General features: G+C 47.3%; 1 protein-coding gene across 6 annotated transcripts in view; it reads left to right on the top strand.

Moving 5' to 3' along the window:
- The window catches only part of USP44 (ubiquitin specific peptidase 44), a 567333-nt gene that overhangs the window by 475798 nt on the left and 63947 nt on the right, over positions 1-27588 (top strand). For 5 of the 6 annotated variants that reach the window (XR_011281915.1, XM_069629819.1, XM_069629821.1 and 2 more), the window contains one exon: positions 16349-16457. Coding sequence is in view for 5 of the 6 variants with exons in the window: in XM_069629819.1 (XP_069485920.1) it covers positions 16349-16457 (109 nt within the window). In the remaining variant the exon portion in view is untranslated. The remainder of the gene's footprint in view (positions 1-16348; positions 16458-27588) is intronic. The other variant, XM_069629820.1, reaches the window with a different exon arrangement.

Raw genomic sequence — 27588 nt, 5'->3', positions numbered from 1 at the left:
GGGGCATCGCATACTTTCCCTTCGCTGGGTAGACCGCTACCTGAACGTCCCGCCACAGTACAACACAGCGCACACAACTTCTGTGTGCCGTACTATTCCTCAATGAACGAACACGCAGCCTCACGCCTTTGGGTTCCTTACTCGGAAATCCCCATCATTTCTCACCCTTGACGCGATACAACCGCATTGTTTAAGCCTCCCGATTCTTGCAACTCCTGAAAGTTCGGCTTGTTTAACCTCGCAAGCAATGATTCCTGCATCTCCTGAGCATTCAGCTCATTCACCAACTCTGTTCACTTCCATACTGACGTCACCATTCTCACACATACCCCTAACCATGCGTGACTTGTACTGCAGGAGCTGCTGACACCAGGTATGTCACGAGTCCCTAGCTACAGCACGAGCGTGCATCTTGAAGGCAACACGCGGCAAATTATTTAGCAATATCCGCACTGCTCCTGCGTTGCCCAGTGCGGCCCTTCCTGCCAGGATCTGCCCCATTAATGCACTCTAAGTGCATCCAGCCACCTATTGAAGCCCTGAGGTTCACACCATTTAAAGATGGCTGCCCGCCGCATCTTCACCCCTCCATCCGGCCCTGCTACCCTGCAAACATCGTGATTGGCCCCTCTCCTCTATTGGGAGCCAACCACAAGCCAGTAGGTTCCGAACCGGCCCACCTCGAAGGCACTGTGCACTGTGCCTATCTCTAGCCTGTACACACCACCGAGCATAGGGCTAGATCCCCCGCCCTTCTCCTTTGGGGTAACATACCGCCCCTTACTGCAACCTTTTTTCAACTGTTCCAGCCAGCAACCTGAACTGTTTCTAGCCTTCACTGAACCCTGTTCTCGCAGCACGGTATAACACAGACTACTGCTCACACTGGGTAGTGCCTTATGGTCGCTTAGAGACTACTGCGACATTGTGTAGTGCCTTATGGTCGCGTAGAGACCACTGTGACCACTTGTGTTGTGCCTTTGGTCGCTTAGAGACTACTGAGACATTGTGTAGTGCATTATGGTCGCTTAGAGACCACTATAACATTGTGTAGTGCCTTATGGTCGCTTAGAGACCACTGTAACATTGTGTAGTGCCTTATGGTCGCTTAGAGACCACTGTAACATTGGGTAGTGCCTTATGGTCGCGTAGAGACCACTGTGACCACTTGTGTTGTGCCTTTGGTCGCTTAGAGACTACTGAGACATTGTGTAGTGCCTTATGGTCGCTTAGAGACTACTGTGACATTGTGTAGTGCCTTATGGTCGCTTAGAGACCACTATGACATTGTGTAGTGCCTTATGGTCGCTTAGAGACTACTGTGACACTGTGTAGTGCCTTATGGTCGCCAGATTACACTGCGTATTAGTATTGAGTATCAGCACTGTGCACTAGCATTTCTCCGATTCTCTGCGCTAGTACCCGCACTGCAGCACCATTGCGTACTAACATTGCGCACTAGCTTCTCTCTGACGATTTTGTGCGTCAGTTCCCTCTAAACTCAGAAATGATAACCTGGACCTTCCTCATTATGTTCCCATTCTGCCTGGTCCCCCATGACACCCCTTGTACAGGGTCACACTTTCGCTTACACCCCAACGGCCTCAGCAGACTAGCCTGCCCCAGACATTATCCCATACCCTGCCCCACCCCCTTCCTACCTAACATCAACCCCTTCCAGCCTACCTCCTCCATTGACTCTCATCGCATAGCAGACACCCCCAGCCCCCAAGAAGCATCACAAACTACTCCCATCGGCAAACCCACTATCACGAACCTTACTATCAGCAGATCCTATCCCTGCTCAGGATTATCGAGATTCACCCGACTCAGATCCAGAACACACACACCCGCATCCTTCCCCAATCTAGGCAACAAACAAAACATAACCTTTACCAAATCTGCCCCTCACTGCACACGCCCTACACCCCCGACAGACCAGATATCACACGGCCTGATCGCACCCTCCCCCCGCACCCACATCAAAAAATCATGCATCACCACCGAAATCATTAAAGGTGCACTCATCAATGCGAGATCTGTAGTCGCCCATGCCTTAGACATTGCAGACATTATCACCGCTAATGATCTCGACTTCATAGCTATTACAGAGACCTGGCTCCACCCAGCATCTGGCCCCTCTCTATCACTTGCTATACCCAATGACTATACCATCTATCGTGCAGACAGACAAACAGCTAAAGGTGGTGGAGTAGCCGTTATTGCAAAAAGTTCCATCAACATTAGACACATACAAAACCAATCACTGACATCAGCGGAATTACTCACCCTCAAACTATCCACAACGCACACAAGCACTATCACCATCCACCTCATCTACAGACCGCCAGGCCCCATACTATCCTTTAATGACGACATAGCCCTTCTACTCTCTAACAATATCAAACCTAACTCTCGACTACTCATCCTAGGAGACTTTAATCTAGGTCTCAATGATGAGAAAGATGACAAAGCTCACACTATCGCCAACACTATTTCAGAATTAGGACTCACCCACCATATCGCACAACCCACACATAACAAAGGACGCATCCTTGACTGGATAGCTGACCTCAATTGCAACACTACCATCCTCTCCAACACTCCATGCGCCTGGACCGATCACCACCTTATTACCTTCACCATCAACAAAGGCACTCAAACACCAGGGCCCTCCTCCAATGCCCCACCCACACTCACAAGAAACAACAAAAATATCACACTAGAGAAACTCCTCCCGTTACTCCAACCCATCATCGACTTCTCACCCACCATGACCAACCCTACTGAATTAGTAGATCTATACAACACAACTATCCTTAAGGCCATAAATACCATAGCACCACTCAAGCTTCGGAAAGCCAAACCAAGAGCACACCTCAATTCCTGGTTCACCCCCAAACTAAAAACACTCCGCAAAGCCAAAAGACAAGCTGAATTAGCATGGAAACAGTCACCATCCACCATTAACAAGACCTCCTACGCACTAGCATCGAACATCTATAAAACAGCCATCATCCAGTCTAAAAAAAACATGTACAATGAAAGAATCAGCAACGGCAAATCTAATACCAAAGAGCTCTTCAATATCCTGAGAGAACTCGAATCACCCTCCCCCATTCCAGACACCTGCAACAAAGACATCCACTGGTGCACGAACATCCAGGAAGCACTCCTAGGCAAAATTGCCACGCTACAAGCCAAAATCTTGACAAAGAAAGAAAGCCTCACCCTCTCCGATAACATCACCCCCTCTACACACACCCACACCACCCCCCAAAATGGTGACAATAACCTCTTTGAGTTTTCCACCATAACCATTAAAGAGGTTGAAGAAATAATCTACTCCCTTAAACCGTCCAAATGCCAAGGCGACACTTGCCCAGCCCCTATCATTAAAGATGCTGCCAAACAACTTGCTCCCTTCATCACCACCCTCATCAACGCATCTTTCACCTCCAACATAGTGCCCAACAACCTCAAGGACTCCTGGGTTCTTCCTTTACTCAAGGAGCCCACCCTTGACCCTAATGTCCCCACCAACTACAGACCCATAACGACTGTACCCTTCCTACTAAAAATCCTCGACAGAGCTGCCTATCTCCAGATACAGAACCACCTCGAGAAAAATAACTTACTAGGACTCAGACAATCAGGATTCCGCCCCAAACATGGCACTGAGACCGCCCTGATTGACCTTAAGACACAGATGGACAACATTAAAGACAATGGTAAACTAGCCCTCCTTCTCCTCCTTGACTTATCGGCCGCCTTCGACCTGGTCAACCACGACATCCTCTGCAAACATCTATCCTCAGCAGCCAAATTCTCAGATAACGCCAACGCATGGATCCATTCCTTCCTTAACAACAGATCCATGAGAGTCTTCGCACCCACAGCCTCTGCCATCCCAGCCCCAGTCACTTGCGGTGTCCCCCAGGGCTCCTGCGTCTCCCCCACTCTATACAATGTATTCACGAAACCCCTCTTTGACATACTGGACCGCTTGGGTGTCATCTACACCAACTACGCAGATGACACCCAAATACTGATCCCTTTAACAGGCGACTACTCCACCGACCTCACTGCTCTCAACAACATTTATTCCATTATACAAGAATGGATGGCCAAGCATGGCCTATGCCTTAATGACGACAAGACCGAGCTTCTCCTCCTAGGTTCCCAACCCAGACTTAATAAACTCGACAAACTCTATCAAGCATTCACCATAGACGGCAATAACATCACCGTCTCTAACAGCGTCAAAACCCTAGGAATCTACCTCGACTCCTCCCTCACACTGACAAGACAGATCAACTCCATCTCTTCAGCCACTGCTTACACTTGTAAACTTATCAATGCCAGCAGACCTTACCTCTCACCATCCAACTGCATCACCTTAGCCAGAGCGCTAGTCCTTTCCAAAGTTGACTACTGCAATGCGCTTTACTTGGGAACCAGTCAGAAAAACATCAACAAACTACAAGTCATACAAAACAACGCCTTGCGAGCAGCCCTGAACATACCCAAACAAGAACACATCTCGGACGCCAGACGCACCTGCCATTGGCTATCCATACCACAAAGAATTGAATATAAAACCATCTCACTCACACACAAATGCCTAGCTAACCAAGCACCCAGATACCTATCCGACAACCTCAAGCACCACACCCCAGCGCGCCCTACCAGATCAGCTCAAACACACTGCTTAAATATCCCAAGATTTAAGCTCCAAAAAGCAGGTGGCTCCAGCTTCCCCGTGCTTGCCTCCAAACTTTGGAATTCACTTCCACTCGAGCTGAGATCAGAACCGTCCTTTCACAGATTTAGACACAACACCAAAACTTGGCTTCTATCCAAAGAAACTGCCTAGCCCTACCGCACTAGCATGCACCAAGACTGTAAATTTGTAAATATGTAATCGATTTGTACATTTCTGCTGCATTATTCTTGTTGTATTCATTATTCTTGTTGTATTCATCGCAAGCGCCTGGATGCCCTAGGGCCAGGCGGCGCTATACAAATAATAAACTAAACTAAACTAAACTGCAGTCACAACCCTACACTTACTGTGGGCGCTACCACCCAGATGCCAAACCATTCACCTCGGATGACTGACCACAGTCAAGGTCCAACACTTGGGTGCGCTACCACCTCACACAGCCATACGTGGGATAACCATGCATAACTCATTAGTCATGCCCCGACATATATGGTGGCACTACCACCATAAACCCACGTACACTGTTTAACCCTGCGCAACTAATCACAATCACGCCCATCGTAACATTGGTGACGAGTCGGTCTTAAAGAAGAAGAACCCAAGTGCAAGAAAAAGTAGGAAGCTGAAGAAACCTGCTGCGGGGGGTGCAGGAAAGGAAAGGACAAGAAGGGCAACACTTCCCCCAATACAAGTAAGACCCATCACCCAGGGTGCCAAAGGGGGAGGAAAAAGACCCTGTAGATCCCGTAGCATGAGAGACCAGCAGCTCATGATCTGGAGGGAGAGCGAGTCCTGGGGGCTGGAGAGGGAGCTGGGCCAGAAGATGAAAGGAAGCTGTGTCCCAGTAATGAAATGAGAAGTCATGCTGCATAGGATGTAGAAAGGAGCTGGCCCATAGGGAGAAAAGTGATGCTGTCCCGGTTAAGTGAAGTGGAAAGTACGTGCTTTCAATGTAAAGTGGGAGGTTTGCCCATAAAGGAAGAGCAGAGTTGTCCCATTAGGTGTAATCATATGTCCCAGCAGATAAAACAAGTGAAAAGGCAAACCAAGGGAAAGCTCCCCATGATGAAGAAAATGAAAGTAAATGAAGCCAGGGTGAAGGGATGTGTCCTTTGTACTGGTAAAGCGATCATGGCGCATAAAGCAGAATCAGTAGATGCCAGAGACAGTGACCATTGGGTGAGCAGAGATCTCCACTACCCTGTGTCTGCCAAGGGAATGGTGACGTCAGTATGGAAGTGAACGGAGTTGGCGAATGAGCCGAATGCTCAGGAGATGCAGGAATCGTTGCTTGCGAGGTTTAAACCAGCTGAACTTTCAGGAGTTGCAAGAATCGGGAGGCTTAAAAAATGCGGCTGTATCGTGTCAGGGGTGAGAAATGATGGGGTAAATCATAAGTAGTTCTACCCAAATCCAGGCTCCATGGATCTTTCCCGCGCTGTACCATGTTAACAGACAGTTACCTGGAGCAAACGCTGGTCCGCCTCTCACCATTTCAGGTACATCTACACCCTTCGCAGTTGTAAGTGCAGTAAATACATGCACATAAGCCCAGCTATGATGTTAGGCTTCAGTACACATAACCGCAGCAGTAGTTTTTAGTGCACATAACCACAGCAGTTATTCTCCAGACCATCAGACTCCTCATCTGCACATGAGACTCGCTTCACCTGCCATGCAATTCATGCTCTGCATCCAAGCTCTATGCATCTTCCATTAATTGGCACTACCCCAAAACTGGGAAGATGACTCCATAAAGATGTCCCTGGATCATAATCCGGCTAATAACCAATCCGTTGTTCCCTCTCCTGCTTATGGGACCTAGCTGTGCCTCTCTCTCCTGCTGATGGAAACAGCTTCCCTTTCTTCAACATAAGGGTTAGCTTCCCTTTTTCAGCCCTGCAGTACGTGGGCAGACAATTCCGACTTGGGCACCTGGAAACACCACTCCATCTCCCCCTTATGCCACCCTGGGTGATGGGCCTTACTTCGTTTGGGGGCAGTGTTGTCCTCTTCTTCCTTCCTGCACCCCCGCAGCAGGGCACCAGCTTTACATATGTTTCACGCGTAGATTCTTCTTTTGAAAGACCAACTCGTCGCCTTTTCATTTAAAAATAAGCGTGGTGAGATGGCAGTATGGCCGCATGAGCGCTCGTCTCACGGTACACCGTTTAATAGCAGCGAAAAGCACCGGATTGCCCAGCCCGCAACCAATGGAAGTTGGAGTGGGTTGAAGCTGAAGGGTTTGTGAAGCTGTCGATCAAACTCTGGGGGAAAACTGAGCGGGGACCCCATTGAACTACCACGATAAGGTGTTCGCCCACCAACCCCCGTCCCCCCCACCAGCGTGGCTCCGAACAGCTGGGTCACACAGATGGAGTGCAGTAACGCCTGAGGGCGCAGAGCAGCGACGAGGAACATCAAGAGGAGCGAGCCCGATCCGAGCAGTCGTCCTGTTACACAGCGATCAAGAGGGTACCCCAACGTGGAGCTATGCCGTTGGAGGCCAACAGTGTTATGACGGGTTGATCCCATCTACAGTGTCCCACCACAGAGCTGCCAAGTCAACCCGACACCCGTGCCCAGTGATCCATATTAGCAGTACACAGCAAACGACCGCCCCCTAAACCCCCGCGGACCTTCTCCACGAAGTGAATACACAATTGGGGCATAGGGGCAGAGACACTTCTCTGTCCCCTCTGCTCCTCCATTTCGGAGCAGTGAACTGCGGCGCAAGCGGCGTAGACCACGTCTTGTATGATCCCGGAGAGTGGTCAGGGTCTCGAGGCAGAGGTTGACAGAGGCGGAATCCTGCCAGAAGTACATCAGGCTGAGCTTGCCACCGCTGTTCCCTGTTCTGGAGAGCTACACCCAGTCGGCCCTGCAGGCATCGAACGGCACCATTACCGAGGAGGTCCTGGACCTAGGGGAGCAGAGTGAAGGCAAACACGTACCTGCCCATGGAACGGAGATCTCAAGGGCCCAAGAAACTAAGACCATTCAGGGTCGTGGTCAACTCCCGCCCGAACTCTGAAGACCGCATTGTAGAACGGAGAAGGACCCGGCGCAGCCGCTCGGAGGTGGCTCCTACCTGCTGCCCTAGAAGGAAACCATCCGCCCAATCGGGCGACACATTGGGGTAAGGAGAGTGGTAGGGGTGTCGAAGGGCGGCCAGCACTCCAGTTCCCATTGTGAAGCCCTGGATGGGCCCGGGAAAGCGACCAGGCCTTAGCTCCCATACAGGGCGGCTCGGGCGGTTGGCGTTAACCGGGGAGCTGGGTCTGCCCTGGTGGGTGCTGCCGATACTGGGTCTGTGGTATTCCCGAACCACTCGCCGGAACTTCTCGAGTCGGGGGCAAACTGTGTTATTGGGTCTGGCACAGAGCGGAGCGGGTGGTGGTCACTGGTCCTCCCCTGACAACATAGTGCCACACCACGCCCCTAGTGAAGAAAAGCATACAGCGGCACAGTGAGCGGTACTGGTCCTTGATCGGACGAGTGTGGGGCCCTTCAACGGACCAAGGAAAATAGGGCGCCAGTCCAGACCTCTGTCTCCCAGGGCAGGGGTGAGGAGGGTTCCTCAGTCCCCCCGGTGTCGGAGAAAGGAGGCCTTGGGGAAAGTCTGCTCCTCGCGTACAACTCCAGAGTGATAAGTGGACAAGGAACCCCAAAGAGTTGAACAGGCTCTTGGGCCGTGCGCCCCCCCCCCCCAGAGCCAAGAGTCGGAGCCCACACAGACTAGACCCATCCCCACTTAGCCGCCCCCTCGGACAATACACGCCCAAGGCACACTAACAGAGGCACGGAGCCAGCCACATCGAGCCACTGACCTGTGGTCTAACACTGCTAACTCGTGGCGTAGTTGCAACTTTTCCCTGACGTGTGAGCGGGCTGACACTGTGTACACAGATGGACTAGGCCCCATCAACGGCCCTAAAGCTATGGGACTTTCGGGAGGAGTACACAGCATGGCATCCTCCCCACCCCAGTTGGAGCTCTCAATACTGGGAGGGGACCAAGAAACGTCCACGAAAGCAGACATCCGTCTCCTGCTCGACGAAATCCGAGCATTTAGAACAAGTATGACATCTACAGTTAGTGTACTCCAGGAAAAGGTCCACAGAATTGAGGACAAGGTCGAAGCCCTTGAGAAAAATCAAGAGTCGGCAGACATAATGGAAATTAAAACCGAGGGGCGATTCCAAGAACTTGAACAAAAAAGACGAGACCTGGAGGCAAAAGTAGACGACTTGGAAAATAGAGACTTGTTTGAATATAAGAATCGAGGGCCTTATGGAACTCCCTGGTGAAACACCGACATCCCTGGAATGAAGGGTTAAAGATCTGATTGACACCATGCCCCCCCTGCCAATGTCACCGCAGCTGGAATTCGAAAAAGTTAACCGGGCGGCTGACCCTCACGGGGGCCCAAGATCGGTCCTGGCTAGATGTCATCACTACAAACATAAAGTGGGTATCCTCCAGCAGGCAAGAGCAACGGATACAGTGGACTTTGAGGGCTGCAAAGTCAGAATTTACCAGGACCTGTCGGCAGCCACCTTGGCCCAAAGAGCATGCCGCCCGCTCACCCAATGGCTACGAGATAACAGCATGACATACAGATGGAACCATCCATTCACACTGGTCTTCACCCACAATGAGGAAGAATACAGAATCTCTTCATGGGAGGAAGCCAAAGGTGTTCTGAGAAACTTGCAGGGTCGGGCAGGCACAGCGGAAAGCGAAGAAATGCCTTCCTCATCAGAGACAGCATAAATGCTCTCGGGCCCCCGAAGGCAGAGTATTAAATCCAAGGGTGGCAAGACGTTTCAGAGACTGAATACACCATAAAACAAGATCACGAAAGGGTTTAACAAGGGACTGAAACAGAAAGCATAAGGAATGCTAGCATGAAGATGAAAGCTGCCGGGCTGGGCACATAATTAGTTGACACTGCGCATTTGCATACCTGAAGGTTATGATTTAAGTGAGTGTTCGAGGGTTTCCTGGGCGACGCCTGTTGTGTGGCCCTGAGTGACAACCCAGGTCGTCTCCAAAGACTCAGATTGTCTCAAATTACCTTTACTCACTTTCTCTAATGCTCTTTACTCTATCTCGCTCACAAGGGGGATTGAAGGGGGTGGGAAACCAGGTGTCCAATCGAGCCATTGAAGGAATTGATGATGTCCACAGGAAGGGTGTGAAGCAGAGGGTCCAAAAAGCTGCTGAGCACACTATTCGATACAGAGCATGCATACAGCATAAGAGCGATGGTGGGTGAGGCCATTCGGATAGGGACTCTTAATGTGAAAGGGCTAAATTCATAGCAGAAAAGATCTGTTAACTCAAACATTCATGTAGGCAAACCTTGACATTCTTTTTGTCCAGGAGACCAAGTTTAAGCGAAAGGGATCTGAGAGGCAAAAACCTGGGAGAAACCATATGGGCTTCAGGACTGGAAAAGAAATGAGGGGTGGGAATCCTGTATTGCTCCTCTCTGGGACTCCAAACCTCACATATAACCAGAGATCCAGCGGGCGAGGTTCCTCATTGTGCAAAGTCATGTGAGATCTACAGCAGTCATACTGTGTTCAGTCTACGTACCAAACGCCCAGAAACTTTCCTTTAGCAGAGACTTATTTGCAAAGCTAGATTGGGTGGGAGCGGGCCACCTAATCTGTGGGGGGGACTTCAATCTGATTATGACCCCGGCTCTGGACTGGAAATTATACAGGGTGGGTGCCTTCAAAGCCTAAACCCTGCTGGTAGCCAGACTCGGGGAAAGAAAGAGCAGGTAGGGCAGTCTTGAAAATTAACTCTGCCTCAAATGCGGTCCTATTTTGTCCAATGGAAATCAAAGCTCGCTTTGCACAGTACTACGAGCGGTTATACACAGCAGACTCAAACCCAACCCCTGAGAGTACCGAGGAGTACATGGCTAAAATATAATTCCCGGTGTTGTCTGTGCCAGACCGGGACTCCACGCCCCCAATCGATGCAGAAGAGGTAAAACAGGCTATGTCTTGCCTAAAAACAGGGCCCGCGCTGGGGTCGGACTGGTTCACACCCGCGTTCTACAAGCGGTTTAAGGGTGCATTAATCCCATTCCTAGCACTCCTCCTTAACAGTACAATAGCAACCGGCATAGCCCCGCCTACCTTCAGAGGCCAGAATTATTGTCGTCCCCAAAGAAGGGAAAAATAAATTTGATTGTGGCTTTTATAGGCCTATATCGTTAATAAATGTTGACGCTAAAATGTACGCAAGCATACTAGCCAAGAGACTTAGTAATGTCCTCCCCCGGCTTGTTAGGCAGAAACCTGTGCAGTTCCCTTAGGGAACACTGCAAAAGATTTAGGACTACATGTGTTGGCAGTAAACCCACTTGGTAGCAGTCAGTACCACCCAGATTTACCTGGTAGCTGTGGCTGAGCAGTCAGACTTCTCTCAAGAAGAGTTAGGCAGTATGCAAAGTATACACGATAGGCACTCAGACACGATAATACAAGCAAACACTGACCAGAGCTTTGGTATCAAAGTATAATTATTTATTTAAAAACACACGGTTTGAAACACTCCAGCACTCTTGTTGTAAAATATTCTAAACACAGTTACTATTGCAATATATACACCCCTTTTTCCTTATCAGATAAGTCACAGTAAAACACCACTTATTTTCATACAGAGGTGAGCGCTTAACTAAATGGCACTCCAATAAGTTTGTGAAAAAGGGAGGGTAAAAGACAGAATATGGAAAGGTACACCACTCTAAGATTGAGGAACACTGTTAGCAAGGCAGGAGAGCAAAAGTCACTGGTGAGCCAAAGTCCAAAGGCTGGGCTCTCTTGGAGAGAGCAGAGCACAAAAGCTCCCAAGATCACAGTTACACTAGGCTTAGAAAGTCTTGCAGAGAGTTCAAAAAGAGTTTAGAGAGGCTTAGGAAAGTTTAGCCAGGGTGTCCCAGGCTAACCCAGGTTCGAAAGCCGGGGGCTAAATCTACCCCGTACAGTCGGTAGCAAGGGAAGCCGGGCGGGACACGGTACCTTAAGTGGGAAGGATCCTCCAGCGGTGGCAGTTGTTCCTGGCAGTGGGTGCAAGTTGCGTCGTCGTCCAGGGGAAGAGAAGATCTCGAATTGGAGGAAAGATGAAGGTCGTTGCACTACCAGGGAAGAAACCAGCCGCGGAGTTTTCCGGTTAAAGGTGGTACCTTTGTTCGCCGTCGTGGTAAAACATGGTATTCCGGTTGCCGGGGTGCTTGGCACGGCAAGGGTGTACGTCGGGAAGGCGAAAAGACGGTGAAACTGGTTATCCCCACCAGTCAAAGGAAGAAGACTCTCCGGCGGGAGATCTCCTCTGTCGTTGGGAAAAAGTGGTGAGACGGTCCAGCAGGGCTCCACCGGTGGTGGTGTCATGGCAGGTCGGCTCAGCTTCTCCCTCGTCGGATTCTTAGGTCCTGTGGCGACTTCTCAAGTTCCAGTCCCCAAAGCCCTGCTTTTATGCAGAAAACCCCCATTCACTCAGCCTAGCTGTCACTCAAACATGCTAAGTGGTGAGCGAGCTGGCTCACCACTTGGGCCAATCAGGACGGAGTGCGACTTGAGTTGCCTAGGCAACTCAGTCCAGGGTGCCTAAATTCCCCTCCACCCCTCCTAAGTACCCCAGACAGAGTGGCACCGCTTTGGAGGGCTTCTGTGGAGAAGCCCGCCAAAAAGTAGAACAAAGGGCTCGACTTGGGTTGGAGTCACAGAAGAGAACACAAACGCCATTTTAGAATCAAGTTTGGCAAAAAATACCAACCGGAGAATTAATATTAATGAAATAAACCGGCGGTATGTTCGAGGCTACCGTAAATAATTTAAAGAAAGGTAGTAGCCTAAAACAATGGGAAATCCCATAGGAAAATATTTGCGGTTGAATATAAAAAGTAGTATCCACTGCCACAAGCCAAAACTCGATCAGGGGGGGACGGAGACGTGCCCCCTCGACTAACAGACCCTGGGGCAAATGAATTGCCCCAGCCAGTACGTCCACAATATGATGGTTTGTACTGGTTCTGTTCAGAATTTAAGACTAGTAAAGTCAATGGTGACTTTACATGCCCTGGGAGACAGTAGTCAGTCCCAGGGTATGGAGTCTATACTGGGGGGGTCACTGACACCCCTGTGTCACTGCACTGAGGGTGCTGTGTAGCACACATCACAAAAACACATGAAGCCCTATGGAGTAAAAGACCCCATAGCCCATTAAACACATCTAGATTCAAAGAAACACACTCAAATCATGCCCAAGAGTGAGGGTAAAAGAGTCTCACTCTTGGCAGGAGGAAAAATATAAACCCCAAAAATCCAGCAAAGCTGCTGGGGGGACTCACTAGGTTAGGAAATTCAGCCTAAACAGAGAATTCTCCCTAACACTTGTCCACAACGACCAAGCGGGATATGTCACGGAGCGACAGGGAGCTGACAATGTCCACAAGGCACTAGATTTAATGGCCTCTCTCAAGGCCCCAGAGGTAGAACCCACGCTGAGCCCGGTCGATGCCAAAAAGGCGTTTGACAGAGTGGAGTTTCATGTCAAATGTCCTTCATAAAGCGGGTCTGGGCCCTGAGTGGATAAGAGGGGGGGGCAAAAGCATTATACAAAAACACAAGTGCCAAAGTGGTTGTAAACGGAATTGCATCTACCCAGTTTAGGCTAACCAGGGGGACGAGGCAGGGGTGCGCCCTTTCCCCGCTAGTCTATGTATTGGTAATGGAGCCCCTTGCCCAAAACATCAGGAATAATGACAGAATAAAGGTGTTAGTCCGCTACGGGTCGGAATATAAGATGTCCCTATTCGCAGATGACGTGCTTGCCTATGTCATGCACCCCACACAGTCCATCCCAGCTCTCCTGCAAGAGATGGAGGAATACGAGTTACAGTCCGGATTACGTATAAACCGCAGCAAAACTGTAGTCCTCTCCCTCAAGGATACAGACACCCCGCCAGCTCTGAACCTGGGGACTCCAGACCAGCATTAGATATCTGGGAATCACAATCACAAAAAAATATGCGGTATCTATACCAAGCTAACTCCAAACTGCTCTGGGCCACCATTCAACGAGACCTAATCAACTGGACCAAGCTTGGCCCCACATGGGCGGGCAGACTCACAGCAATCAAAATGCATATTTTGCTGCGTCGTCTTTTCCTGTTCCAATCGCTGCCAATAGCGCTCCCGAGGGCATACTTAACCACGACTAAGAATGCTTTGCTGGCATTCCTTTGGGAGAAAGAGGCCACGAATCAAGTATAGTACCCTCATCCTCCCAAAGGAAAAAGGCGGTCTAGCTTACCCAGATAGTCACAAATATTATGCGGCAGCTCAGCTGCGCATCCTGGTTGACCATATCAGGGAAATGAAAAGCAAACAATGGGTTAGTTTGGAAAACGGCCTCTTCGCCCTAGTCACCCTGGGAGAGTGGTTATGGGCTCCCCGCAAGGAAATCCCGCATAGAGCTAGGGTACGCCCAGTATTGGAAGCATTATGGGACAAGGGGAATCGCGGCATGGCTGGGGTCACGACCTGGGCCTCACCCCTTGGCTGCATCTGGGCCCTCTCTTCCCCCCCACCCCCTCCCGATCAGGGATGCCATCGCAGAACCCCTCCGCTTCCAACCCCAGTAAGAGCAAGGCCTGGTCAGAGCAGGTCAAATGTGGAGAGACAGGACCTTTCTAACCAAAGACTAACTTGAGATCAATCCCTTGCCATTCCTGCAATTAAAAGGGGTTCTCACAGATAAAGATGGAAAGGCCAGCTACAGTGCTTGCTCACCCCATTCGAGAAAATATTAAACATGCACACGATCACCAAAGAGGTCTCATAGCTAGCATATACAGAGCTCTTATAGACAGGGGACACTGCTTGCCTCCTAGTACAGTAGGACTGAGGTTAGAAGACTATCAAAAAGGCTGGGGTGCAATTTATAGAGCAGTGTGGAAGCCCTCTATTGCTGTGAAATATAAAATGCACAACTGTAGGATTCTCATACAATGGCACCTATCACCCCCACGACTTGCCAAAATGTATAATGGGATCTCCCCCTATTGCTGGAGGGGATGCATGCAAGTGGGTACCTCCTGGCACCAGTGGTGGAGCTGCCCCCGCATACAGGTTTTTTTGGAAGGAAATTCTGGGGTGGATCTATAAGGTGGAAGGCATTCACAGAAACGTAACCCCCCTGCTGGTCCTCTTCGGACTTGAGGTTCCCGACGAAGAGTATGCCCTCCTCCGACACATGCCCAGGAACCTTCTGCTAGCAGCGCGCGTCTGCATCACGATAAGGTGGAAGGCCCCGACCCTCCCATCCAAAAATGAGTGGCTGCGAAAAGCAAAGGAAATTCATGACATGGAAACGTCCACTTTTCGGTTCTTTCTCTCTTGTCTTGTTACCTTGCTTTCCATAGTTAGGCACACATTTTTCCTACTCTTCCCCTTATTTTGCTTTTGTTCCTCTTCTCCTTGGCGGGGGAGGGATGAATGTTTGGTCCGGTTTCTTGAAAAAGCTAAAGATGTATATGGTTGATCTGACTGTTTGATTGGTTAATTGCATTATGTTGCATTATGTTGTAATGTTGGTACACCCACAGATCACAATAAATAAATATTAAAAATGAGTGGTGTCTTGTGAGAATGAAGCGGCACAAATACTGCCCATTGCTCGTGCTTCCGGTCTGCCTTAAATTATTAACTGCATCAGTCCTCAAGTGGTCTACTGAGTTAAAGAAAGGTGCTGCAACCCCATCACTTGACTTGTTGCAGGCATCCCCTGCAATACCCCTTTGCTCCCTGCCCTGTGACGCCCCACCTGATTTCATAGCATCCCAGCATTTTCATTTCCAGCCCAGGTCATTGCGCTGCACTCATCTCCCAGTGTATTAACGCACTTATTGTGAGGTGCAGCTAATCCCTGGTGGCCATAAATTGTTTTCAACCTAGTCGAGTCACTAGAGTAGCACTTCCAAAATGGATTTTGCCAGTTTCCTGGTGTTGGGTGGAAACTATTCAACTCCCCATCGTTTTTAGTACTGTTATGTACCTCGCGTAACTTTGTAAATCTCCATCCACTGTATTTGCATGTCAAACAGAATAAACAGATTAATTCTGTGTAATGTCCTTTGTCCTCCTCACTCTTTCTCGCCTATGTATTGTCCTGCCCACCAATAAATGATCTCCGCCCCTCCTTTCCTCATTATGCAATTTACCCAGAATTCTTTTAAACATGCTACCTCCCATTGATCGATGGAAAGCATACTCAAAGCCAACAGTGTTGCTTTACCAATAAAATAAAAATAAATGTTGTCCGGGATACATGGGCCCACCAAAGTCAAGATACTTGCCACGGTGCTGTAGCCTGCTTTCCATCTGTCATGAATAGAAAATGCAATTTCTGCAAGTGTGCAACATTATACGCTGTAATTAAATTCTAAGTGTCATAAATTAATCTTTGCAGTAGATCCCTTTTCAGTACTCCTTTGTGTGATTGTATGGACTCTTGTCTGTTCATTTTGTAGAGCTTGCCACTGTTGACTGGGGCCTCATTGCCTTCCCTATTAATAAATGTGTTCTTTGTCTGCTACAGCTAAACGTAGGAAATTTTCATCAAAGCCAGTTATTCTTACAGAAGCCCAGAAGCAGCTGATGGTCTGTCAACTACCTCAGGTTCTGCGGTTGCATCTTAAGAGATTCAGGTAAGCAGCATTGTACAGCAACGTTGTTAGTCAACCAGCCATCTCATGTAGCATCTTTAATTGTTCTGAGGGAGTCTTGCTTAAAAAAGAAAAGTGAATTTCCATTCTACGGTGGGGATTTTCCATTGATTGGAACTGTTTTTCAGTTAGCTAGGATTATCCCAGCTTGTCCTTTCTGCTCAACAGGTTTCTGATGTTAATGTCCTTTTTTAGAATGTGGGCCTTTTCATAATAAAGATATCAAAGCCTTCCATACACCCTTATTAACATTCAGGTATTACGGGAAGCTGGCAAGTGTTACCACTCAGAAAAAGGCGAACTTGAGAATCTCACCAGAAGAGAATTCTCCCAACCGTCGGCTGTGGCAGAAGTTTGCAAACACTGACCACCCTGAGAGAAAATACACTCCCCAGCCACTGCAGTGAGCAAGGTCAACCTAACCTTCACATTCTGATATCACGCAATGTTGTAGACCAAGACTACCCTGAGAGAACTACATTCTTAAGTTGGAGTAATGCAAAAAATCCTAAAACGTTCACATCAAAGCCTCAGACGTTCAGGCACTACCTTGATTACGGTATGTAACCAGTCATAAATATTGAGCATCTTACGGAATCTGAGCACTTAAGCATTTGATCTAGATTGGCATACTTAAGCCTATTCTGAAATACACATTCTGGTCCAAACTTCAGCTATTGATGTCTGAAGGAAAAGATGGGTTCTCTCTAAAAGGCCAATTGCATAAGTCTATGAAGAGGTGGTTCAACCTTATAGCATACATAGTTTGTGCTGAAGCTTTAGTTCAAACTTGCTAACATATGGCACATTTTGCTTGCATCCTTGATCCATCCAGTGATTGCATTGTTGGATGGTTGTATTGTGTAAAGCTCACAAATATAGCTACAGGGGGAGGAGAGCTGCATATCAATCTGCTAATTAAGACTTGGTCGGGCTTTGCCTTCCTAAGCTCTATCCACTTCCCCTCTCTGTCCCTGCTCTACATGACCTTTCAAGTGTACCCTTAATAGTCGATCTTTCTAATCATACCATATTACTGTACTCTTACTGTATCATCCTTTTACTGCACTGTTGCTTTACAGATAACCTCCCACTGTGATAACTGCACGCAGTCTCTTATTGATTTGCAAGGCTTGGCCACAGGCATACAAGGATCTGGTACAGTAAGTCTCTTGTGGCCTGCCAAACTTTTGGCTGCCAATGATGGTGATATCAGCATGCTTGTCATTCCGAACCTATCAGCAACCTTCAACACAGTAGAGTTTGACGTCCTTAGGTCTAGACTATCAATGGCCCGAATATTTGATGATGCACTAAATTGGTTTAAGTCTTTCTTGACCAATCGGGGTTAAAACTGGTCCATATCTATCTGACCCCTTGCCTGTTACCTGTGGAGTCCCTCGGGGCTCTTCCTTGTCGCCCATTGCTTGATATTTTCTCCCAATTTGATCTTTGCTATCATTCCTACGCTGATACCCAGATCTAACTCGGGCTAAAGCATCCATTGGAGGGAGGCATTGGAGTGAGTTATGTCCTGTGCCGAAAAAAATCCAAAATTGTATGCTGCAGCAAAATCCGTAAAGAACTGAGATCATTGGCTAAACTAGCTAATGCTCTACATGTGCCCTGTGAACCCTATTTGGGGTTCTAACCAGAACATATTGGCTGCCTTTGGCAGTCCAGTCTGAGCTGCAATCTCCATGTCAATCAGACTGTGGAATCAGTTTACTTCCAGCTTAAACTCCTAAAACCATTATTTCCTCTTATCTTGGAGAAAGATCGACCAACAGTGGTCGGAACACTCCTCAATGCCAGACTAGATGCTCCTCAATGCCAGGCTGGATTACTGTCATGCCCTTTTGATGGGCATTCCTAAATATTAGAATTTGGCGGTCCGACTGATCTTTGATCTACCCAGGAACATTGCTATTTATCTTTTCAAAGGAGCTTGCATTGGCTCCCGGTGCAGCCAAGGATCCTGCTTAAAATTCTGTGTCTGGTCTTTAAATGTATTTATGGCTTGGCCCCAGTTTACTTATCTAAAATTACCATCTGTCCCAACCATACATTATGATCTGCGCGACAAGGTTTGCTGGTTGTTCCTTCTTCTAGAACATCTATGTGGGGTGATGGACGTTTCTCCCTCACAAGACCTGGAACTCACTCCCCGATAACCTACGACAAAGTGAATCCCGGAGTACATTTAGGAAGCAACTGTAGACTCATTTGCTCATGTGCAATCCTATTTTTTTGCAAGTTCCCCAATTTCTGTGTGAAATTGCCATCTGCTACCAGATCCCGGTTTCCACCGGGACCCCCTCAGGTTATGAGCTATACAAATTTACAAAATCAAATCAACAGTATAAGGTCTTGTTTGGAGTTAAAGACTAGTCCATAGGGATGTTCTCGTTTCAGATTAAATTGCATGCGAGTTGGCTTGATGCAACAAAGACCTTTGCACAGAATCATTAAAGTAAATCTGCCAATTTAATGGTGACGAAACACAATATTGATTGTGTAAGTCGTGACATACCCGCACAATGGCCATCACAAGAATATGCGAGAGATTGCTTTCATTGTTGAGCAGTAGTATCTATACATTGATACAAATGGGGTCTTTCTGTATGTGCTAAAAGTTCAAATGTCTCTTTACTCCTGCTCTTGAGACTATTAAAGAATTATGTTCATTTCTAGCTCCCAAACATGTGACTACTTGAGTGACATTTGACGAGCTGAATAATTCTACCAACGTAATGGGTACAGTAAAGGTTAAATCGATCACTAGGATTGAAAGTATGCTCCCAACCTTTCTACAAACAAGTGAAATCTTCCTGAATTGTTTTCAGCACTTTGGAGAACAACTGTCATAAATGACCAAGATATCTTATGAAAAGGATACGGTAACCAAAAAGGATACAATTGGTAGGGCTCTTACGGATCCTTGAATTCACACGGCTTGATAGTAGTGAAGTCAAATTAGACCTTCCAAATGATGCAACTCTCTGACTAGTAAAACAGGCAGAGAGAGGGATCACTGGAAAGGGCGTGGGAGCATTATAGGAAGTCAGCCTAGGATAAATAAAGCATCATGAGAAGTTGTCCCAACTAAACTCTCACTGATAATACAGCAATAGCACTAATTACAACACTAACCTGTAGGCCTAGAACTGGAATCTCCACCAACAAGTCTCAGATGAAATCCAGGAATTGAAACAACAACAAAGGAGAGGAGATTAGTAAGGGAGACTTATCCCGAACGGCACGAGGCTCACGCTAGATACCGGGTTGGTGCACCACAGGATAACGTCCAAAGTGCTGTGCACAATCACCTTCAAATAAACATTTGTTGATAATACTTCCTTTCCCACGTAGAACAGAAATGAAAGGAGTCCACCTGTTATCTCATCACGGGTGCCAGGGATGCGTGTGGCGTTACGTTTCAAAGAGTTAAAAAATCTGCATGCAGATTTACACGCGACAAAAGTTCACGCAGCCTGAACAGCCGCACTTGCAAGTACAGTAGAAAGCGTGCAGATTTACACACAACAAAAGTAAACGCAAACAGGACCACAGCGTGTAAAGAGTAGACCGCGTATGATTTTTACATGCAAAGAGAAGTGCACACAGCCAGACAGCTGTACCTGAAAAGTTCGAGTCCGCGTGGGGTTTTACCCGCGAACAAAGTACAGGCAGCCAGGACAGCTGCGCTTGGAGAGTTCCAGCATCCGCGTGGGAATTAACACGCAACAATTTACACGCAGTCAGGAAAGCAGCATGCGAAGATATCAGGAACCCGCGTGTGGGGATACACGCGACTGAAGAGCACGCAGACAGTGCTGCCAAAACTCGCGTGTGAAGGAACACACCGAAGAAAGCCAAGGAAGTAACTGACCAGATGAGAGGACGCAGATCAAGAGGTCGGCTACCAAATGCCATATTGGTTCAATCAGAAGCAGCGAGCAACGTCTCCACGCTGCTTATGAACGTACTGCAGTAACACACGTGACTACCCTGAATCACGTGAAGTCAACGACGTGAATAATGCAAACGTAGTTTACCCGGCAGTACATCAAACAACCTCCATTTAGAATAGAACGGTCTAGCAGTTCCATGAGCATAACCCGTTCTGCGTGAAGATGGTATTCCAGGTCCAGAGGGTATGTGTCCAGCATGCATGACAGTGCCACCCCCCAAAGGAGCAGCCTCTCCCCTTTTCAAGTGGAATTTTCTTAATAAAGCGGGAGCATGGATATTGGAAAGAGGTTCCCAGGACCTATCTTCTGGACCATATCCTTTCCAGTCCACCAGATAATAAGGCCTACCAGAACGCAGTCTCATATCCAGTATTTCTTGTACCTCGAATTCATCTGAACCTTTCACAGAAACAGCAACAGGCCGCAGAGGCAATCTAGTAGCAACAGAGCATGGCTTGATGAGCGACATGTGAAATACTGGATGCACTCGCCATCGTTGTGGCAATGCCAGACAGACAGCAGCCGGGTTAATCACGTTGAGCACCTCACATGGCCCAATGTACTTTGGCAACAGTTTCTTTTTACCAGGTATCCTCAAGTTTAGACAGCCATACTTTCATTCCTATTTTGTAGACTGGTGCAGGTAGCCTACGAGCATCAGCATAGATCTTATCTCCTGCTCCAATTGCTGCTTCACCTTCGTCCGTAATATCAGAGATCTAAAGCATTTACAAACTGCTGCAGGAGTATCCATAGACAAACTGGAATCCAAAGGAATGAATCTGGAGTGTTGCCCATACAGAGAATAGAAAGTAGAAGTGCCTATGGCACTATGGTAGGAATTATTGTAGGCAAATTCTGCTGCCGGCAGTACAGTGACCCAGTCTGATTGGAACTGAAGACACAAACACCGCAGGTATTGTTCCATAGTGCTATTGACCCTCTCAGTCTGTGCGTCCATTTGGGGGTGATGAGCACTAGACATCCGGTCATCAATAAGCAATGCAGAGGTTGGTGCTCTCCAAAAACGGGACGCAAATTGTGAACCCCTGTCGGTAATTATCACTGAAGGCAGACCAAAAAACTGAAATACATGGCGGATGAATAATTCAGCCAGGACAGCAGCTGTTGGTAACCCAATACAGGGGACAAAAAGCCAATTTCGTAAAGTAGTCCACCACAACCCATATGGTATTGTAACCTTTATTTCTTGGGAGTTCTACCACAAAATCCATCGATATCATATACCATGGTTTGTGAGGAACAGATAAAGATTGTAGTAAATCCACTGGTTTGCCAGGAGTGTTCTTGCATTGGATGCATACAGAACATGTAGAAACATAATCTATTACATCTCGTGTAATGGAAGGCCACCAACACATCTCTTGAGCAGCTCTAGGGTTTTCTTTTGTCCAGGATGGGCTGCCGCAATGAAGTCATGTCCTCAAATGAGAGCCTTGTTCCGAGTGGTATCTGTTGGTAGATAAAGCACCCCTTGTGTGAAAGGCAAACCGTTGTGTATGTCTAGATTAAATTCCTGAACCAATCGTGGATTTTGTTCAACCCATTCCTGTAATTCATGTTTTAGGGAAAACTGTGCAGAACTACGTATCACGTGGTCTGCCAACAACGTATTTTGAACCGAAGGTTCTTCCTTCACCTGCTCACCGATTCGGGATAAAGCATCCGATTTGATCTGTTGTCTGGCAGGGCGACTTGTGATTTGGAAATCGTATTGAGCAAAAAACACATGCCGTGTGGCCTGTCGAGCTGTAAGAAATTTCATAGTTTTGAATGCCCGAACATTCCGATCAGAGTACACCAACACCCGATGTTTGGCCCCCAGAAGATGTCGCCATTCTCGGAAAGCATCCTTGATCGCAAGCAATTCCCGCTCAGTAACGGTGTAGTTTTGTTCATATGGGGTTAGCTTACGAGAAAAGAAAGCAACTGGATGCTTCTCCTTGGTTTCTGCACAAACTTGCGAAAGTACAGCTCCTGTAGCGACACTGGAAGCATCCGCCTCTACGATAAAATGACGATCAGGATGTTGTACTACAGGTGCAGTGGTAAATGCTTCCTTTAACATCTCAAAAGATGCTTGGGTGTTATGGTTACAACAGAATGGTACTTTTGAACTGGTTAAAGCTGTCAATGGGGCCACTGTTTTGGAGAAGGAACAAATAAATCTGCGATAAAAATTCGCAAAACCTAGCAACGACTGTAGAGACTTGACATTATGTGGAATAGGCCAATTCAATATGGCCTTCACTTTGGAACGACTCTATTCGGACACCATGATTTGTAATGTCATAACCCAGGAATTCCACTTCCTGTGTATGAAAGACACATTTCTCGGCTTTAAAAAAGAGTTTGTTCTCTCTGCGCCTTTGTAGGACAGCGGACACATGTTTAACATTTCTTGGAAAGACGATGAATATATCAATGTCATTCAAATAGATCACCACGAATTGGTCCATATCTCTGAAGATATCGTTCATGAAGAACTGAAACGTGGCGGGAGCGTTACAAAGGCCAAAAGGCATCACAAGATATTCATAAAGAACGTAACGAGTCTTAAAAGCGGTCTTCCACTAATCGCCCTCTCGAATGCGAACCAGATTGTATGCTCCTCGTAAGTCTAATTTAGAAAAGTACATGGAAGTACCTAGTTGATCTAACAAAACATTTATTAATGGTAATGGGTACTGGTTCTTTATGGTGATGTCGTTAAGAGCCCTGTAATCTATGCAAGGCCTTGGATCTCCCTCTTTTTTCAGAACAAAGAATAATGGTGAGGCAGCAGGCGATTGGGATGGCCGTATGAACCCCATATCAAGAGCTTTATCGATGTATTCTTTCAGGACAACATCTTCTTTGGGAGTTAAAGAGTAGACACGACCAGTAGGGATTTTGACCCCAGGATTTAATTCAATTGGACAGTCAAACTGTCTATGTGGAGGCAGCTGTTCTGCCTGGCCTTTGTCAAAAACATCTGCATATTCCGTATACTTGCATGGTATGTGTACCGCTCTTATGTACAACACTGATAGAGGAACCTCCCTCTATAGAGGCCAGGATGTGATTTGGTTGACACCCCTCTGACTGGTAAAGCAATGTTCGTTGCAATAAACGGAAGGATATTGGATCAATCCCGTAACCCAGTCAGTGGTTGGATTATGAAGAGTCAGCCAGGCAAGACCAAGCAATAGTTTGTATTGAGGAGCCGCAATGACCTCAAAAATCATTTCCTCTGAATGACCATTTGATAAAGTCATTTGAATAGGTGCAGTCTCCTGGGTTACCATACCCCAAGTCAAAACTGACCCATCCAGTGTTCAGTCTCAGGATTTTTCTTGGTTATAAGAGGTATAGAACATTTCTTAGCATATGTGATGTCAATGTAATTATTTGTGGCTCCAGAATCAACCATAGCCCTAGAAACCATTCTTGGTCACCAAAACGTAACGTCACCGCCACAGCTATAGGTGCGTATGCCGGAATGGTATGGGAGTCCGATGTAACACTCGACACAGGGACTCCTGCTAATGTCGAGTTTTGGTGTTTCCCGAACGCTTAACTGGTTTCTTGGGACATGCCGCCAGTAAATGCTCAGATGAACTGCAATACATGCATAGATTGTTTTTTATTCGGTTCTCTCTCTCTCTGCATTAGATAATCGGCCTCTCACGGCACCAATCTGCATTGGTTCAGGGTCATTCGAGGAGGCTGCCGGTACCTCTGGACGAACATGTGCTTGCAAGAAAGGTTTTCTCTCTCCTTTGCAAGCGTTTCGTCGCATCGATTTGTAGAATCAGATTGAGCAATTCTGTGAACCCTGTAGGGGTCTTTTAGTTGTTCTGAAAGACCCTTGTAAAAACAGCCGTTTTCTTGTCTTCAGGCCATTGGGTCTCAGCTGCTAACTGGTTGAATCTGGCTATGTAAGCCAACAGGGTTTGACTACCTTGTTGTAAACTTAGCAACTCCAAATCTGTGGCTTGAGTGGCATAGCGCATGTCAAAGACCTTACTCATGGCAGCCAGAAGATCATCGCAATCGTACAGCAAGGGACTGTTTCACTCCAAGAAAGGATTAGCCCAAGCAGCAGCTGTGCCCCCCAAATGGGAAAACACAAATGCTGCCTTTGTAGTTAAATCTGGAAACGAGTTAGGCCGGCACAGAAATTAAGTCGGCAATGGTTGGCAAAGGTTCTATGGGTTTTAGGATCACCTGTGAACCTTTCCGCGGGAGCCAAAGGAAACTGTTGGCATAACCACTTTAAGGGTTTCATGTTGTGGTGCCGGTGTCCCGGATCCAGATGCAGTGGCCGCTGGAGCCTGTGCTCCCTGAGGTGCGGCATGAATGGCGTCTTGGATAACATCCATGCGATGACGCAATGTGTCCTGTGCCGTAATCATTTCGTTTCTCAAATCCGTGATTCACTGAGTCAAGACCGTTAAAGGATCCGTACCCTCTATGGCTTCTGATTGTCATAGATCACCAAGGTATCTTATGAAAAGGATACGGTAACCAAAAAGGATACAATTGGTAGGGCTCTTCCGGATCCTCGAATTCACACGGCTTGATAGTAGTGAAGTCAAATTAGACATTCCAAATGATACAACTGTCTGACTAGTAAAATAGGCAGAGGGAGAGGGATCTCTGGAAAGGGCGTGGGAGCATTATAGGAAGTCAGCCTAGGATAAATAAAGCATCATGAGAACTTGTCCCAACTAAACTCTCACTGATAATACAGCAGTAGCACTAATTACAACACTAACCTATAGGCTTAGAACTGGAATCTCCACCAACAAGTCTCAGATGGAATCCAGGAATTGAAACGACAAAGGAGGGGAGATTAGTAAGGGAGACTTATCCCGAACGGCACGAGGCTCACGCTAGATACCGGGTTGGTGCACCACAGGATAGCGTCCAAAGTACTGTGCACAATCCCCTTCAAATAAACATTTGTTAATACTTCCTTTCCCACGTAGAACAGAAATGAAATGAGTCCACCTTTATCTCATCACAGGTGCCAGGGATGCGTGTGGAGTTACATTTCAAAGAGTTCAAAAACCCGCGTGCAGATTTACATGCGACAAAAGTTCACGCAGCCTGAACAGCTGCGCTTGTGCAAGTACAGTAGAAAACGCGTGGATTTACACGCAACAAACGTACATGCAAACAGGACCACAGCGTGTAAAGAGTAGAGTAGACCGCATGTGATTTTACACGCAAACAGAAGTGCACGCACCTGAAAAGTTCCAGAGTCCGCGTGGGGTTTTACCTGCGAACAAAGTACACGCAGCCAGGACAGCCGCGCTTGGAGAGTTCGAGCATCTGCGTGGGAATTAACACGCAACAATTTACACGCAGTCAGGAACGCAGCATGCGAAGATATCAGGAACCCGCGTGTGGAGATGCACTCGACAAAAGAGCACGCAGACAGTGCTGCCAAAACTCGCGTGTGAAGGAACAGGCCGAAGAAAGCCAAGGAATTAACTGACGAGATGCGAGGACGCAGATCAAGAGGTCAGCTACCAAACGCCATATTGGTTCAATCAGAAGCAGCGAGCAAGGTCTCCACGCTGCTTATGAACGTACTGCAGTAACACACGTGACTACCCTGAATCACGTGAATTCAACGTGAATAATGCAAACGTCGGAAAAGAAGAGTGCATCTTTTATTGGAATTCTTTATTTGCGTTTTCTTTAGTGCGGGGGACAGTTAGTATAGGTTTCTGGTCCGAGGACATTCTTGGTTTTGTAAAGCCATCCTGACCATCCACCTTCTAGGTGTTCTCTTTAGAGTAGCATCTTAAACATGGCGACAGCTCAGCTTTTCTGCGGGGAAAAGTAAAAAGGTCCCTTAAAATGCAACTTTGTCAGTCGCTTGTTTCTGACCCGAGCCAGTCATTTGTGGATTACAAACCTGTTCAAGGATACGGCATCCATAAAACACTAGTTCACCGCGTTCAAGAACGCAATAACCCAGTAACCAAGCAGCCTCGTTCATACCTGAAGCACCCTGTTATATCTGTCTCTACTTCATTTAAAAAGTAAACTTCGTCCCCATTGTCCCCCCACACTCGATGGACAGGTCAGAATTTTAAATAGCGTTCTAGAAAACTCAAAGGACAAGCTATTTACAATTCCCAGATGTGTATCACTTAGAAAATAAAAATGTATGTCTGCTAGGTTCCCTTCAATGGTGCTTCTGTGGCATTAGTGTCAATTTATATTTCTAATACTCCTACGTCCCATCCCCTTTCCTCCATACTGTATGGGCCTCCCTCTCTAGGGAAGGGAGACGGAACCTATTAGGTAAAAATGTATGCAGTACCCTTTGGGTGCACTACAACAACCCTGATGACCTGGCAATAGGAACCCAACCTTTGGTATAAGTCTGTACTAAACAGGTTGGTAGCATGTTGAGCAGCCAGGCTCATCTCAAGAGGGGTCAATATGAGCTGTAGGGGAGATTCACAGTGACAAGTACCCAAATAAACACTTACACACAAGGTTTCTTGAAAAAACAATTATTAATGTATCAGTCAGTTAGAATAAGCCTTCAGAAGGGAGCAATATAAAAGCAACACACAAATACACTCCAAAACTACGCACTTAAGTTCTAAATCAGTAAAGACCCTTTAGGGATGGCCCACATTCGCAACCTACACCCTCACGTGACTTCAATAGCTAGGTGCTGGGGACATCAATATCTTACTGTTTGCATTTAGAATGCTCTTAGAACTTGTTCAAAGGAAAAAGGTTATCTGCAAATATTCCTAAGCAAGCAAATACCCTTTGGGTCCCCTAAGCAGTCTCATTCAGTATAACAGGTTAAGCCAAAGTCAATGGGCAAAACTCTTATATGGACTGAAGTACTTCTGGTAGGTAAGTAGAAAAGTCTTTGCACAATGTTTTAGAAGTCTTTGAAGAAAAGAATCAATGTAGGGCCACAAGCCGGTTAGGCTTGTGAATAGTAGAAGATGCAAGCAACTCTACCATGAGAGGGAAGTTCTCTCAGACTTTACAGTACCTTTTGTATTAAAGAAAAAGTGCAGCAGATGACTCCTGTTCCTGTGCAGCTCTGCAGATCTCACTGTTCCTGGGTCTCCGTCGTGGGGACAAGGACG

This window comes from Ambystoma mexicanum, chromosome 12 (assembly GCF_040938575.1).
Source record: "Ambystoma mexicanum isolate Mex_15411 chromosome 12, UKY_AmexF1_1, whole genome shotgun sequence".
Lineage (NCBI taxonomy): Eukaryota > Metazoa > Chordata > Amphibia > Caudata > Ambystomatidae > Ambystoma > Ambystoma mexicanum.
Note: the sequence above shows the minus strand (reverse complement) of the source record. Positions and strands in the feature narration are given on the sequence as shown.